This window comes from Heptranchias perlo, chromosome 13 (assembly GCF_035084215.1).
Source record: "Heptranchias perlo isolate sHepPer1 chromosome 13, sHepPer1.hap1, whole genome shotgun sequence".
Taxonomy (NCBI): domain Eukaryota; kingdom Metazoa; phylum Chordata; class Chondrichthyes; order Hexanchiformes; family Hexanchidae; genus Heptranchias; species Heptranchias perlo.
Genome location: NC_090337.1, coordinates 21,948,860 through 21,966,464, shown reverse-complemented (window position 1 = coordinate 21,966,464; position 17,605 = coordinate 21,948,860). Strand labels below are relative to the sequence as shown.

General features: G+C 44.6%; 1 protein-coding gene across 1 annotated transcript in view; it reads left to right on the top strand.

The window, feature by feature from the left end:
* Positions 1–17,605, top strand: part of anos1b (anosmin 1b) — a 141,579-nt gene that overhangs the window by 115,168 nt on the left and 8,806 nt on the right. The window contains exons 8-10 of the mRNA XM_067994612.1: positions 8,642–8,777; positions 9,934–10,089; positions 12,486–12,580. Of these exons, the coding sequence (XP_067850713.1) occupies positions 8,642–8,777; positions 9,934–10,089; positions 12,486–12,580 (387 nt within the window). The remainder of the gene's footprint in view (positions 1–8,641; positions 8,778–9,933; positions 10,090–12,485; positions 12,581–17,605) is intronic.

Below are 17,605 nucleotides of genomic sequence, written 5' to 3'. Positions count from 1 at the left end.
CGAAAGAAGTTCAATGATTTGACACGAGTGGTCAAGGTGAGTGAATGCAAGTGCACGTCCAACCAACTGCACCACTGCTCCAAGCATCACACCCCCTGTCACCCACCCACCAACAAACACTGCCCATCCATACGCAATGTTGCACTTGGCATGCTGCATCTCACCCGCACATAGTACCACACTTGCAAACCACACAACCACCACTCATAGGTTACACACACACTGGCAGCTATTCGACCACCACAGGCACATCACCCACACACCTTGCAGGATACTCACTGACACACTGTCCACTGTGCAGGAGAAGATGGCGCATAACAGCCAGCAGCAGGAGAGGCCTGAAGGTTGTCAGAGATGCTTACACATCCTCACCACCCCCCACCCCAGAGGAGACCGTGCTTCGGATCATTGGGCTGGCTGTCGCTGCAGCCGTGACAACATGCCGTGCTGGAGGTCCCGATGAAGGGGGCCTCTGCATATCTAATGTTCTTTCTTGTTTCCCACATCTCCCTCCTCCCATAATCTTTTCTGACTCACGTGCTGCAGATGCTGTTGGCTTACTTGCTCCTCTCCCCGCTCCCTTTGTCATTGCAGATACGTGCTGCAATGGAAGCCATGTGGCTTCAGCGTCCCCCTCCTCCTTGGACGGTGCCACCATGTGCTGCAAGAACACGTGGCGGCACCATCCAAGGAGGAGGGGGACACTGAAGCCACACCGTCACTCGATCTGACACTTGCTTCCACCAGCTCAGAGACTGACAGCGCGCGTCATTTAGAGGCTAGTCTAGAGGAGGGATCTGCACGTGGTGAGACACCAGGCACAAGTGTGCAGCAGACGGGGCAGGAGGAACGGATACCACAGAGGAGTCAGATGAGGACTTCGATGGGCCAGGCTACAGAAGACGGCTGATGGCGTACACCACCAAATGCTTGGAGCACTGGAAAGCCTGCCATAAAGCCTGCGCACAATGAGAAGGGGCATGGAGGAGTCCAGCTCCAACTTGGCACAGGCTTTGCGCAGAGCTTGGAGCCATCCTTTCCAACATGGAACGGGTGGTCACCTCCATTATCACACCTGTGGAACCCACCATGATGCAGTGCCTGATGGCCGATGCCGTGGCTTCCGTTGCAGCACAAATCGATGTCATCGAAGATCTGCAAGCTACGGTTGCTGCTCAGATTGCTGCTATCGTGGCTCTGGGAACCGCTGTGGAACAGGGCTTCCGGGGCATCACAGCACTCCAGCAATCCGTTCTCCAGCCGATCACCAGGATTGCTGAGACACCGCTCCGGGAGAGTGGCAGTGGCGCCATGGCAGTCGGACCTACTGTCCTCTCTCAGGACGACAGCATTCCTGCTCCCAACTGTGCCACTCCACCAATGCGCTTGTTGTTGCCTATTGGCCAGCCAGGCCAGACTGCTGCAGCCCATGCTGAGATGGTGCAGTCTCGGCCCAGAGCTACTCGAGGTCGTCCTCAAAGGCCATCTGCACGCCCCTCCATTGAAGGCCAGCAGCCTTCCACCACCCATGCTCCAGCCACTGGGGAAGCACCTCATAGGAGTACTAGGATAGGTAAAGACACACGAACAGGCACTAAGGCAATGCACAAGGGTGAATAGTTCTGTTCTGTTTCCATAATTTCATTTATTCATTGATAGATGTGACTTTGAATTTGAATTTGGTGATTTTTATTTGTGCGATGAGCTGAGGGGCAAACCAATGTGCAATCAGATGGAGGGTGATTTGATTGTCTTGTGGGAGCGGAAAGGTGGGGAGTGTAGGACTATTGGTGAGTTGGGGGATGTAGTTGACATTATTGTTAGCGGGCACGGATCAGGCGAGCATGCAGAGCCCTTGCAGACAAAGCGTGTGTTCCCTCTTGCACCCTTGCGTCTTCTTCCACTTCCTCTTCCGGCTCCTCCCCTCCTCCTCCTCAGCATCTTCCACCTCGTCCTCCTCCTCCTCCACTTCTAGCTCAGAGTCTTCTCCGATCATTGGTGGCAAAAGCTAGTCCCTCATGATGGTGAGGTTGTGCAGCATGCAGAATACCACCCCAAATCTGCCCACCTGCTCAGCAGAGTACTGCAGGGCTCCTCCAGACCAGTCCAGGCAGCGCAAGAGTTGTTTGAGGAGGCCTATGATGTGCTCCACGATGTTTCATGTAGCAGCATAGCTCTTATTATAGGCCTGCTGTGCACTTGCGCGTGGGTTCCTGACTGGAGTCATGAGCCACGGCGTGAGGGGATAGCCCTTGGCGCCCAGTAGCCAGCCTTTGACTTGCTGAGTCGGGTGAAAGATAGCTGACACGTTGGAATACCGCATGACGAAGACATCGTGTCTGCTCCCAGGGTAGCGGGCATCGATCTGCAAGATTCGATGCATGTGGTCGCAGACTAGCTGCACGTTCAGGGAGGAGAAGCCCTCTCAGTTGATGAAGTCAGCCAAATTGATATGTGGGGCACACAGGGCAATGTGCGTGCAGTCAACGGCACCCGGAACCAGGGGGAAGCCAGCAATGCGAGCGAACCCCCGTGCTCGTTCGTTCTGCTTGTCCCTGTGTAAAGGGAAGGTGATGAACCTGTTCCTCATCTTGTACAGTGCGTCTGTGACCTCCCTTATGCAGCAGTGCACTGCATACCGTGAGATGTTGCACATGTCGCCAGCAGAGGCCTGAAATGATCCTGAGCTGTAGAAATTCAGCGCCATGGTAACCTTCACAGCCACCGGCAATGCTGTCCTTGCCCTACTCTGAGGCTGCAATTGTGGCCGCACCAGTCAACAGAACTCTGTCACGGCTTCCTTGGTGAACCTCAGGCATCAGATGCAATCCTCCTTGGTCATGTTGAGGTAAGAGACTTGGTCCTGGAAGGCCCTCATTGGATACAGCCTCCTGCTCAGTGCCCTGTGCCTCCTTCTCCTCCCTTTCCTCGCAGCTTCACCTGCTCTGCGTGGCCTTTGCATGCTGCCAGTCATATTCAATGCCCAGCGGGAGCCCTAGCAGACCACCCATGGTTGCCAGGAATATTGTTCAACCACGGTTGTAACTTTCTGAACCGTAAGGCAGTACCTGCTAAACCACGCTCTAACGTACTGTAGCAACTCTCAGTAAGTATAGGGAGCTTCAAAAAACACTTCCTAATCCACCAGCAGCCAGAAGCAATAATCCGGCAACTAACCTGTAAATCCTGCATGGTCCCTTTAAATAGCACTGGTGGGGGGGTCTTCCAGGCACTGTAACACACATTCAGATGGTCGTGGTTAAGACTGTGCCTTGAGTTAAGCATTAAGATCCAAAATGGTGTCTGTCACTTTAAATCAGCATTGCACACTGCACGCATTTTCTCCTTCCTTATATGCTTCCGGTGTCCGGTATTTGTGCATGCGCTATCTCCTACACCAAGATGGTGTCCGGCGCACACCATGCTGGAAACGTGCTTGCACAGCCAAGATGCCATCTTGGATGTTCAAGAGGCCACGTAGCGCCAAAACAACGGGCGCTACATGGCCCAATTTAGCGCTCAATGAATCAATGATTTGCAAATCACTATATTTCATTTGCCATTTATCCACCCACCCTGCAAGCCTGTTTATTTAGGTCTTCCTGTATTTTTTTGCAGTCATGCACATTATTAGCTATACACCCCAATTTGGTATCACCTGCACATTTTGACACCGTGCCTCCAATTTCTATGTATTAAACAACAGTGGTCCCAGCACAGATCCCTGCGGGACACCACTTTCTGCCAGTCTGGGAAACTTCCCTTAACTCCTACCCTCTGTGTTCTGTTTTGTAGCCATCTTCCAATCCATTCTGCTACCTGTCCACTAACTGCACATGCCCTGACCTTAACTGCCAATCCTGTACCGTTCGCAGCGATGTTTCCGTTATCCCTATTACATCTGTTTCCTCACTTCAAATTACAGATTCCAATTTCCCTGTTCTGTTGCTGATGCTGTGTACATTGTTATACTGGCAATTTAATATGCTCTTATTTTTCATTACTCCTGCTTTATTTTTTAACAGGTATTTTATTCGTACTTTCTATAACCTTTTCTGTTCCCTGAGTATTTATGTTACCATTATCTCTCTTTGTACTCTGACCTTTGCTCCCATCCCTTCTTTTTCTTATCTTTAGATTACTATTATTTCCACCCCAACCATCACCCCCTTTATTAATTTAAAAAACATTCTACAGTCCTTTTTATCCTTTCTGCTATTACCTTGGTCCCATTCCAGTTCAGGTGCGACCTGTCAGTAATAGTGGCCAGTGTCCCATGAACTGGAAGCTCTTCTTCCCACATCACTCTTTCATGTATTCACTATCCTGATCTGTTTATCCCTATGCCAATTAAACAGTGGCTAGCGTGGTAATCTGGAATTACCACCCTTGAGGTCCTGCTTTTTAATTTAGCTCCTAGCTACTGATACTCCCTTAGCAAGACTTCCTCCCTCTTCTTTCCTATATTGTTGGTTCTGACATAGACCACGACAACTGGTTCTAACCTTCCTTTTCCAAGCCTCTACACCAAGTGACTTCTCATTCTCAGTGACTTCAACCTCCATCTCAACTCATCATGCTCTCTCTTCTCTGAGTTAACTGCCCTCCTATCCTCCCTTAATTCATACCTCCATATAAACTCCCCTACCCATAATCATGGCCACCCCCTCGACCTTGCCATCTCATGTGGCCTCTCTATTCCCATTGTGTTAATTACAGATAAGGCCATCTCTGATCAGTTCCTTGTATCCCTCTCCACCCACATCCCCCTTTCCCCTCCCAATCCCACTTGGTTCTATGTTCGCCCCTGGAAAAAACTCTTCCCCCAGGTCACTTACTTCGGTACTTTCAAATTCCCAGCTGTCTAGCCCTCCACTCACCACAATATTTCTGCAGCTGCCGATCTGCTCAATCACACTCTCACCTCCACCTTTGATGCCCTTGTCCCCATTAAAACCATTACACTCTCGTTCCCTGATCGTTTCCCCTGGTACGGCCCTCATCTCTGCTCCCTTTAGTCCAAGGGACGCAGACTTGAATGTTTATGGTGGACAACTGGTTTAGCCATTCATCGCCAGATCTGGCTGGACCACATTAAGTACTATTGGGTCCTGCTCTCCTCTGCCAAACTGCTCACTATTCCAGGATCTTCCTGGAATGCAAAGGTAACTCCCGGCTTCTCTTCACTACAAACCATTTTCTTAAAACCCCTCTCCCCTGCCTCCTCCACCCTCACCTCCACAACAAGTGCGAGGAGCTCATGGACTACTTTGTCACTAAGATTGAAACTATCTGTTCAGCTGCCTCTGCCGCCTTCCTCCCCTAGCCCACCAAGCTAAATTTCCCCTACGGTTCCCCCCTGCCCTAGCCCTGAACTTGCATCTTTCTCTAATTTCTCTCCTATCTCCTCTCATGCCCGCTCTGAGCTCAACTTGACCATGAGACCCACCTCCTGCTCCCTCGATCCAATTCTCACCAAACCGCTGACCACCCAACTTCCCTTCCTGGCCCCCATGTTAGCTGACATTGTTAACGGTTCCCTCTTCTCAGGTACTGTCCCCCCCTCCCCTTCAAACCTGCCGTCATTACCCCCCTCCTCAAAAAACCCACCCTTGACCCCACTGTCCTTGCAAACTACCGCTCTATCTTCAACCTCCCTTTCCTCTCCAAAGTGCTTGAATGTGGTGTTGCCTCCCAATTTTCCCGAAACTCCATGTTTGAATCCCTCCAATCAGGTTTCCGTCCTTGCCACGGTACTGAAACGGCCCTGATCAAAGTCACAAATTACATCCTATGTGACTTTGGTAAACTTTCCCTCCTCATCCTTCTCGACCTCTCTGCAGCCTTTGACACGGTTGACCATACCATCCTCCTCCAATACCTCGCCTCCGTCGTCCAGCTGGGTGGGACTGCATTCTTATCTATCCAGTCGTAGCCAGGGAATCACCTGCAATGGCTTCTTTTCCCGCTCCCGCACCATTACCTCTGGAGTCCCCCTAGGATCTATCCTTGGGCCCCTCCTATTTCCCATCTACATGCTACCCCTCAGCGACGTCATCCGAAAACACAGTGTCATGTTCTGCATGTATGCTGACGACATCCAGCTCTACTCACCACCACCTCCCTCGACCCCTCCACTGTCTCTGATTTGTCACGTTGTTTGTCTGACTGGATGAGCAAAAAATTCCTTCAATTAAATATTGGGACGACTGAAGCCATTGTCTTCGGTCCCCGCCATAAACTCCGTTCCCTAGCCACCGATTCCATCCCTCTCCCTGGCCACTGTCTGAGGTTGAACCAAACCGTTTGCAACTGTGGCGTCCTATTTGACCCTGAAATGTACTTATGACCACATATCCGCTCCATCAGCAAGACCGCCTACTTCCACCGCCGTAACATTGCGCGTCTCCTCCCCTGCCTCAGCTCATCTGCTGCTGAAGCCCTCATCCATGTCTTTGTTACCTCTAGACTTAACTATTCCAATGCTCTCCTGGCTGGCCCCACATCTTCCACCCTCCATAAACTGGAGCTCATCTAAAGCTCTGCTGTCCATATACTAACTCACACCAAGTCCTGTTCACCCATCACCCCTGTGCTCGCTGACCTTCATTGGCTCCCGGTCCGGGAACGCCTCAATTTTAAAATTCTCATTCTTGTTTTCAAATCCCTCCATGGCATCGCCCCTCCCTATCTCTGTAACCTCCTCCAGCCCTACAACCCTCTGAGATCTCTGCGCTCCTACAATTCTGGCCTCTTGCGTATCCCCGATTTTAATCACTCCACCTTTGGGGGCCGTGCCTTCAGCTGCCTAGGCCCTAAGCTCTGGAATTCCCTCCCTAAACCTCTCCGCCTCTCAATTTCTCTCTCCTCTTTTACGACACTTTATCTCTTTTTATGTGGCTCGGTGTCAAATTTTGTTTGGTAACGCTCCTAAGAAGTGCCTTGGGACGTTTTACTACGTTAGAGGTGCTATATAAATGCAAGTTGTTGTTGTTCCTTTCCAGCTGCTTCGAAATACCCCTTACCCTGGGTAGGCACACACCCTCCTATACTCTCGGTCACAACTGCAGGGGATACCCTCCACCTCCCTGATTATAGAATCCCCTAAGACTGCTTTCTATTCTGCGCTGTCCCCACTTGAATTGCCTCCTGCTCCACGGTACCTCAGCATTCTGGCCATCCTCCTGCAGCCCTCTTATCCCCACAAATATCGAGTACATCATACCTGTTGGACAGCATCAGTTTCTGCGGTTCCTCCTCTGTCTCTTCTAGGTTCCCTCCACCCTGCTTACTGTCAGTCACACACTCTTCTTCCTGTACCTGTATCTCTGTGTGGTGTCACTGTGTTCTGGAGTAAATTTAACCAAATATTCCTCCCCTTCCCTTATGTGTCAGAGTGTCTCTACCTCGCGTGACAGCTCAATGACTCCGAACCAGAGTGCCGAAAGACATAGACATTTCCCACAAGTGGTCATCCATGACAGTCACAATGCCAGCACACTGCCTGGCCTGTATCTACTTTATATATATATATATATATATATATTTATTTATTTAATTGTACAGCGGTTACTTATTTATCTATTTCTAGCGCTAACTGATTCACCTTTAATGCAAAATTGTGATTAACAGATGGATTTAATTTGATTTATTTTAGTTACTTCTATTTCTTAGTTTTTATTTTATTATTTATTTACAACTGTAGGTATTTGCCCTTCCCTCTTATTTATTAATTCCTTTTTTAAGTTAAGTAGCCCCTTAATCTATTATATATAGTTAAATATTAAGTGTCAATAAATAATTGAACACTCAGCTTTTATTCCTTGGGCTCCATTGCCCCTTCTTCTGCATCAGCTATTATATCATGATTCAAATTCTTCTTTTTGTTTGTTTCATTGCTGCCACTGCTCTGATTCCCTCATGCTGTTTTAAATCTTCTCTCTGGGCCTTTTTTTCTGGTGGGTGGGAAAAATTATTCAGTAATGGATTGTTTTGGTAGGGTTGGAATTCGAAGTTGCGACTATGTTGCACTTATCTGAAGTCAATTGTAGCCAGTGTATTGCATCTGAATTTAGTCGGAATTGTCCTGAAGGGGCATTTTGACATTAAATAACATGTTCAGAAAAGCAGTGGTGGCACACAACCGGCAAAAGCAGGTGATTCTGCCCCAAGTCCAACATGAATTCCACCTTTTCAATACACTGAAGGTTCAGAGGAATGGTCATAGATGTTTTGGCAACATACTAACTTATGATTTGAAAGCATAAGGGATTCTAGAGGATGCGCTGAGAGAGCATTGGACTTTGCTACCAGGCAGAATTGAATTGTCTGAGCAGGGGAAGGAAATGGAGAGGCTGAGAAGCAGATTAAATGTGCTGCAATGGGATCTGCTTTTCACACTTGATCCCGTGTATCTCCTTGTGAATCAACCTCGGAGCACATTGAGGGTTCCCTTTGCAGGTTTTTACTGTCTGGGTTATTCCACTCTCCCAACCAGTGAGAATGGGGTTCAGTAGAAATACAAGTCCAAGCCCTGATAGAATCCAGAAACTTGACAATATTCAGGAAATGTCCTTTGCATTAAATAGAGATAACATTCCAACCAGTTTATAACCTTGCAAATTATGCATTTCTCTTATAGATCAAGAACGAAGTTGAGATTGAAGGTCTGCAGCCAAACACAGAATATCTGGTACAAATGCAGGCAGTGGCCAACTGGGGACAAAAACGCTTTAAGAGCAGCAAAGCCCTGTTTTTCTTTAATACCCCTTCCACAGGTAAGAGCAATGAAACCCTTCCTGCTATTAATACCACTCTTATGGATTAGAGCACAGAAACCCTTCCTGCTATTCTCTAATGCTCCTCATACTGCTGGAATATATGTTAAAAGTGGCCTTTAGATAACATGGCCTTTTGTTTTCCAATCTCCTCCCCTATGGGCAAATACCTCATCTTTATTCAATCCTCCCCCATCTTTATCGCCAGATAGATTGGCTGAGATCAAAAACTCACCAGGTTGATGACCGAAAGACATAAGTCCAAGTTTTTCTGTGGTGCAGTGCAATAGCATTCCAATGCATAATACCACAGAGTCACAAAATGCTGCAAAGTATGGCAACATCAAACCACCCTCTGTTCCTTCCTGATGTGCTTCATGCCTGCTAATAATAACTCATTTTTAGAGCTATCAAGTGATATTGAATGTGAAGTTATGGCAGACTCAACTAGGCTACTGGTCCCTTCACATGTGTTTATAAACACAAGTGCACAGCACCTATGCTGTGATGAAGTAGACAGTTTAGGTACTTTTCCCTGATCTTCACCTTGTCAAAGCTAGAAAGTATAATTTAGTGTGCACATTATGGTTTTGATAAACGTGTGATGAATTCACATTTATTGGCCTGTAATTGTTATGACATTTGGCATTGTAACACTGGTTGAAGCATGAGAAGCACTTGAATCTGAAACATCTGGTTTAAGTGTGAGGAATGGTGCTTGAACCCAAGGATAGGAAATGTGGCCGAGAGAGTGCAAAGAGATTTGAACTGTGCCAGTCATGTTGTCTGATCCAGTGTGCGGGTCAAACATTTATGGCTGGGGGCATTGTAAATATACTGCCTGGGGATGGGGAGAGAGAATGTTTACAACACTTTGAAGTTTACTTGAAATAAATTACAGTAAGACTTTAGACCGCAGTATTCTTCAAGAATTTACAGTACATAAAAATATACAACAAATGTTTTAACAACAATCTTAACAGTGAGGCTGAGGCAAAATTATTTGAATGTCAATTTTAAGCTTTTTTCCAGCAGTTGCTACATTTTGCATTTTATACAAATATTTTATACAAATATTTCAAGTTCTTGGGTGAACCGAAGTTTGGGAGGGGGGTTAGGAAGAAAAATTGGTCTTGACTTGAGTGCCTTTATCCAGACATCCAATCAAATCACGCCAGCACTACAGATGAAGTGTCCAATGAACTTCCATCCATTCATGAGATGTTTGACGTTCGAAGTCTGGAGGCAGCAGTCCCCTATTTCCATGGCAACCAGCTGCAAGTTAAAGTGCATTGGAAAAAGGCAGAAGAAGGTAAGACAGCCAATCAAACTTTGGCTGTAATTAACTCTTGTAGTCCTCAGAAGTAGAAATTGCGTTTGTTTTATATAACTTAATTCATATGGGCAATAAATGCCGGCCTTGCCAGCGACGCCCACATCCCGTGAACGAATAAAAAAAAACTACCTTATACCTGAACCTATAGAGACTGCTGGTACTTAACTAGTCCGTTTAATTGGAACAAGTATTTTGCATGTTTAACAAATGGTTCAGTCTGGCTTTGGGAAGTTTAGGAGCCAAGGTCCCAGAAGCCTTGCAACAGAAAGGCAGTTTTGCCTTATTTGAAGCTAGAGATGTGTTAGGATGCTACCTATATTATCTGAAAGTTCCTAGACTTGGTATTTGTGAATATTTTGTGTGGAAAGTCCAGTTTGAAGGGGAAGTATGGTCTTCTGAATTGATCCATAATCTTAATATAAAGAGAGATAGTATCAGTACATTTACTACTGCATCCGCCACCCCATCCAGTTATCCAGTTTTGTGCTTTACAACTGCTAGCTAGACAGAGCCTGGGAACAGCTATTTTGTGAAGTTCTACTTTGATGGCATTATAAATCAGGACAATGGATTGTGAGCAACACTGCTTGTTCATGTATGATGTCCACATCACTGTGTACAAATTTATGCCTTACAATAAATTCAAATTGGTAATTTAGCCTGAGCCACACATATTGTCACTTTTTTTTCTATCTATTAGATGGATCAGGGCTGGGGTTTTCCACATCTTCACTTGCCAGCCCATGATCCATCTTCCCCATCACCATCCCCCACCCCCCATTAAAATAAATGGCCAGAATATCTCAGGCTGGTACGGGTAGATTGCTCTCCCTGCATCATGGGATCCCAGATGCTTCACATATTAGTTCCGGTTCATAAGAAGCACAGGTTTGTAGTGGACCTGAATGAAGAGTGTAGCCCTAATTGTATGGAAAATATCTGCTCCCAGGCTACTTCTAGCCAGCAGTTCGAAACAATACAAGAGACTAATAAGCCCATAGATACAATGTTTAAGTTATAATCTTTAAAACACTTATGTGGCAATTCAGTAGAGTATGATTTGAAATATCCAATGTGAAAGAGAAGGGTAGTTTAATGCCTTGTGAATAGTTTATGTTGAGACAAAAAAAAAACGAATATCCAAATAGATGAAGAGAAATCAGCCTGACTCAGCAGCTTCATCAGAGGTTGATGTCATGTGCCCAAAATGTTGCTTGTCTTGTTCTTTCCCCAAATAGCTGCTCCCTCTGCAGCTCCCTATGGAATAGAAGGTTAAAGATACCAGAGGTTTTTTTTGTAACAATTTTTCCCTGAGGTCTGCTGTTAAATAGCAATTTTCCCTGTCAGAGATTGGATATGCAGAGCACTGGGACAGCAACCCACAGAAAGAGAACAGCTCTAGTAGTATCTTTGCATTTGTTGTGCCTTTCAGCTAGAGAAACAATGTGGTAGAGCATATAACAGGGATTCAGCTGCAGAGGTTGGTGAACCCCCCTATCATTTTTAATCCCTCAGCACCCAAATCCCTGATTTGTGCTCCCATTATGTGAACCTCTGCATTGTAAATTCCACCTGCAAAACCACAATACTCCAAGGCCTGGAGTGAATTGAAATTTCGATATGAAAGATTCACTATTACCATGAATCAAGAATGAAACACAGGATGTGGTTACGAAAGAGGGATGTTTACAGTCGGGTGCTTGGAGATGGTTAAGATATCTTAAGAATGGTGTAACCCACAGTTATAATGTTCTTCTGGAATGTCAAAAGGGTTAACAATCCTGCCAAGCAGTACACAATTGTAACTCATTTTAGTAAATTGGGCTCTAAAGTGGTGTTACTTTAAGAATCTGATTTAGCATCAAAAGAGGCTCCAAAACAAATGATGTCTTTATGCTTCCTCTTTTGTATCAGTACAGTATGGTTTTCAATGTGCATCAGTGCAATCGTGGTAAAGAAAATCAGCAGTCAGTTTGGCAACTTGACTCTTGACAGTACATTAAATGCAACAGCAGAGACTCCCCAGGTAGCCTCATATTCCTTGGGCTTTGCCCTGGTGTGAAGCCACACTTAAAAAGCTGGGCACTTTTAAAACTTACTTTTTGAATTCTTTTAATGCTAATGGGCAGTATTGTCTGCTAACATAAAAAGATTAACGAGGTGGGAAGTGAAGCATTGCACATGCATGCCAACACCAATGCACAGAACTCCTTTGTTGCTGAGCTGAGTGCAATTTGCAGCTGGCAGTGTAAGCTGTGCATCACAATCTTCAGGTACCCTCTGAGCCTAAAAAATGACTGGATGAAGCAGGTTTTGATTTTTGTGTGCATGCGTTTTTATATAAATATAGAATTTTTCCTTGTTTCCTGCAGAAAGTCTCAAGGATCACAATACCTACCTGTTAACATGGGTACCAGAATCCTGTGCCAAGAACAATTCACAAATGCAGCAACATGCAACTGTCCAGGTTAGGAAAATTAATCTGCTTGGTTTCTAAGAACAGACAACGAATAAACAGATGAATTTTTTTTATTTCTTGCATATGAATGTTCTAATTAAAAACATGAATACCTCCTCTGTGTTTCTCCTCATAGATTAAACGAGTTGATTTTTGCAACATTGATCTCTAGACATTTAATTTTTTTCAAACAAACTTTTGGAACCATGAAACATTTTGATGGGGTCTGTTTCTGATCAGCTGAATGTTGGATTTTCCATTTACTCAAATCCTGTTTACTTTGCGCTAGAAAACAAATGAATGGTTCAACAAAATTTTCTATCTGGACAAAGCATTGCATTTCAGAACCTCAGTAAAAGATGCCACCAAGACATCGGACGTCATATGTAACAGTCATGTACCTTGGTTCCTCACGTCTTTGTTCTCCACAGCTAAAAAAGCTGAAACTAGAATTGGTTTAATTTCAGTTTCCTCCCTGTTTGAGATGAGGATAGATTTTTCTGTGTACCAACTGTGTAGTTACATGGGGGTAATTTTAACCCCGAAAAACAAGTGGGTTGGGGGCAGGAGGGAGGTTAAAATAACAGCTTTTTGTAGCGGGACCGCATCCCAGCTCCAACGCACTCACTTCCGGGTTTGACCCAGGCGTGTTTGGATGCGTGCGCACAACAGATACCAGGAAGTCCTGCCCCCACTTAAAGCCGCTGGGCTGATACTTAAAAGGACAATGTACCTCATTGAAATAGTTGAGGTACTTAATTCTTTGTGCATTGCAAAAGTTAAATGAATTTAACCCTGCCTGTTCGGGTTTCCCAATGGTTCCGATGCATGTCAGGTGAAAGCAGGTGGGAAGGGCCGGATCCATGAGGCGAGTGCCTTTATTGCACTGCTTGTGGACCCGGAGGGAGCAGGAGTGTTTCTTCCGGGCCCAACAAGCTCACCTGGCACGACATGACCCTGCAATCGGCTGACCACCCCCCCCCTCTTCACCCCCATGCCTTGTTTATGCTCCACACAAGCATCCTCACACCCCTCTTCATCTAACCCTATCGGTATATCTTTCTATTCCTTTCTCCCTCATGTGTTTATCTAGGTTCCCCTTAAATGCATCTATGCTAGTCACCTCAACTACTCCATGTGGTAGTGCATTCCGCATTCTTACCACTCTGCGTAAAGAAGTTTCTCTTGAATTCCCTATTGGATTTATTAATGAGTATCTTATATTTATGACCTCTAAGAACATAAGAACATAAGAAATAGGAGCAGGAGTAGGCCAATCGGCCCTTCGAGGCTGCTCTGCCATTCAATAAGATCATGGCTGATCTGATCCTAACCTCAAATCTAAATTCATGTCCAATTTCCTGCCCGCTCCCCGTAACCCCTAATTCCCTTTACTTCTAGGAAACTGTCTATTTCTGTTTTAAATTTATTCAATGATGTAGCCTCCACAGCTTCCTGGGACAGCAAATTCCACAGACCCACCACCCTCTGAGTGAAGAAGTTTCCCCTCATCTCAGTTTTGAAGGAGCAGCCCCTTATTCTAAGATTATGCCCCCTAGTTCTAGTTTCACCCATCCTTGGGAACATCCTTACACATCCACCCGATCAAGCCCCTTCACAATCTTATATGTTTCAATAAGATCGCCTCTCATTCTTCTGAACTCCAATGAGTAGAGTCCCAATCTACTCAACCTCTCCTCATATGTCCGCCCCCTCATCCCCGGGATTAACCGAGTGAACCTTCTTTGTACTGCCTCGAGAGCAAGTATGTCTTTTCTTAAGTATGGAGACCAAAACTGTATGCAGTATTCCAGGTGCAGTCTCACCAATACCTTATATAACTGCAGCAATACCTCCCTGTTTTTATACTCTATCCCCCTAGCAATAAACGCCAACATTCCGTTGGCCTTCTTGATCACCTGCTGCACCTGCATACTAACTTTTTGATTTTCTTGCACTAGGACCCCCAGATCCCTTTGTACTGCAGTACTTTCCATTCTCTTGCCATTGAGATAATAACTTGCTCTCTAGTTTTGGATTCCCCCACAAGTGGAAACATTTTTTCTTAGAGAGAAAAGAGACCCAGCCTGTTCAGCCTTTCCTGATAAGTGTATTCAGAATGTGACCATTGGGAATTCCACTGTGACATTTAATACAATTTCCTTTCATTATTTGAACGAAAGCTGCTTTGTAAAGTAGTCTTTGGCAAACGTATGAACAACATTAAAAAAAAATCTATTCTTTGGTTTCCCCATTACTTCCTTAATTGATTCTTGTCTTCCTGCAGAGTATTGTGACTGTCCCTTCAATAAATCCCATTACAAATGTTTAGTTGGACTTCAATCAATCCTCATCCATTTGTCTTATCTGATGGGTGCAGTTGCACTTCTCTTCCTTCCCCTGAATGTTTTGCCTGTGAATCAAGGTGTAATGTTTCTTCTTAAGACAAGTATCATTAAATGTCTATCTGTGTGATGGATGGGATAGAGACAGAAATTCTTTGAATAATATGGGGCTCTCATAAATTATTGGAAGAAATGTGGGAAACTGCAGATTTTTCTGGATATGCAGTCATTAATTTTTATACTTTGCAGTGTTTTGAACACTTTCTGGGGGACGGTTTTGGTTTGTTCAGATAAGTTGGCCAATTGTCAAAAGCAATGCTTCTATTTTCATGGTTTACTGTGAAATTGCAGCCAGTAATGTTGGTCATATTACAACATGTTTGAAGTTGGCATCTGTTTATAATAAAGTACAGATGGACCGCCTGTTCACTGAAACCTATCATACAACACTGTTTAAAGAACCTGAGATAAACATCAATCATTCTTATGTTGACAGAGGATTTACCTAACTATTAAAGTAAATTATTTAGTCACACTGGGCACTGGTCTTTACTTTAGATCACAAACAACATTCTATTAAATTTTAAGAGCATGTACATAGGCAGTCTGGCATGTTGCGTTTGAAGGTAAGGAGGTAGGATGCAGGCTCGTTGCTGATCTTGTGCAGGTATCAAGGTAGGTTAGGTGCTTATCCAGAGGCCAAATTATAGTATGGTGTAGATAAGCCTAAAAAAAAAGAGAAATTGTAAAATAACTTTCACCAAGAAATAAAAATCAGTAGGTAGGTTAAAAAAAATCCTTGCTACGATTCTTAAATATTTACTTCGCCTTCTTACTGCTAAAACCATTTTAATAAACTCAAGTTTTTTTTACAATCCCCAAAGGGATTGGAAACCTTTATAAGAGTCTTCCATCTTCCGCTGCCCCCAAAGCAAAGTCAATGGGAGATCGGACCAATTTGCAGGATGTGCTGGTACCAGGGAGAAGGCTCAGCACAAACCTAACGTACAAAAACCTATCTTGGCAGGGTCAGGGAAGGTCATTATATTATAACCAGCTTTAAATGCTGGCCTCGCCAGCGATGCCCACATCCCATGAACAAATAATTTTTAAAAATTTTAATCAACACTGCCACCATCAGGTGAACTTAGGTGCCAATTCACAGCACTGAAAAATGGTATATTTTTAATTGGTGTAAAAAGGGATAGGGACATGTTGTAACACGTTCCCACCTTATTTTGCATCCCCATTCATCCTAGTCCAGTTTCCCAGCATGACCAAGGAAATTCAGGGTCACAGTCTTATATCAGTGCAATGCCAGAGACAATAGAGACATTTTCCTGTGGTTTCCTCCCACGAGCACCCAGCAGTCTTTCTCTCTTTCGCTGCACATCACCAGAGTGTCTGAAGATTGGTCTCATTGAAATTATGTTCTCTTTTCTGCTTCCTGACAAAGCTTTACTTTTTTTCGATGCCTCTGCCAGGTCCTCTGCTTGAAGACATGCTTTAAAAATGACACAAAATTACACATAAGCCATCCATTACAGCTACCTGACAGTTAACTCACCCTGCCAAACACTCTCCTACTTATCTGCTGTTCACATGCCTGCTACTGCAATTTTCAGCCATTCTTGGCTTTTTAACAGCTGGACTCCTAATTGCATTACTACCGTGTTATAGGGGAGTTGCTCTACTGAACCATAATGGATATTTAAATTTGCTAACCCTGCAATTTACAGCAAGGTCAGCGCAGGATAGCATCAGCTCAGGGGGCAACACTGGTGTAAATGGCCCTGTGAAATCTTGGGGCCAGAAACTTGATCAATGAGGAAGAAAATTGATAGATTCAATTGTCATGGCACAGGTGACAGACACAATGCACACAACAGATACAAGAAATGTATTTAAAGATAAAAGTGCTGATGTTAGTCAGCTTTCTCATTTAAATTTATGTGGGTCGCCAGAAGTCTTGGGAATGCCATTGCAGGATTAGCAAACATAAGGATGCTCCTCGGCCAAGACTAATGCTGATTTCTACAGATGTGTTCAGATTTCCGCTAGTTTTCAGTTCCTTCCCCATTTGAAATGTTTAGCTCTGTCCCTCTTCTCCCACCACCCCCAGATTTATGCTTCATACTTCAGTTGGGAGGATTGGATGGTCTGGAGCATTGGTCACTCTGGTAAAGTCAACAGAGAAAGGGAGGTGGATCCAGATCATTTTTCAGATTTTCTTTGGACACTTCTACTTCCCTCCCAACAAAATAACTCAAAAACCGTAGAGTGCAGTCTTTCATCGGATGGCCCAACTAGGAACCAATAACTCTACAACTACAACTTGCATTTATATGGTGCCTTTAACGTAGTAAAATGTCCCAATCTTTCCTAATCCCCATCCAAAAAAAGGGATCAGTCTGTTTTTCACTAAAAACTCTTTTTTCATCTGATATTGTGTGATTGAACCCCACTCGAACCAAGTTAAATATGATGAGAATAGGAAAGATGTGAGCTCCTTCGCCAAAACTGAAACGTAAAAGCTTGAAAAAATTGAAATCTGAAGACTTTTTTAATAGCGTGTTCATGACTGTAACTTGTTCAAGAGATTCAGATGAAACTTATAAACTTGCAGTTTGAGTCCAACTGCTTTGAGTTGATGCCTAAAACACATTTTCTTTTTCTAATAATGGCTTAC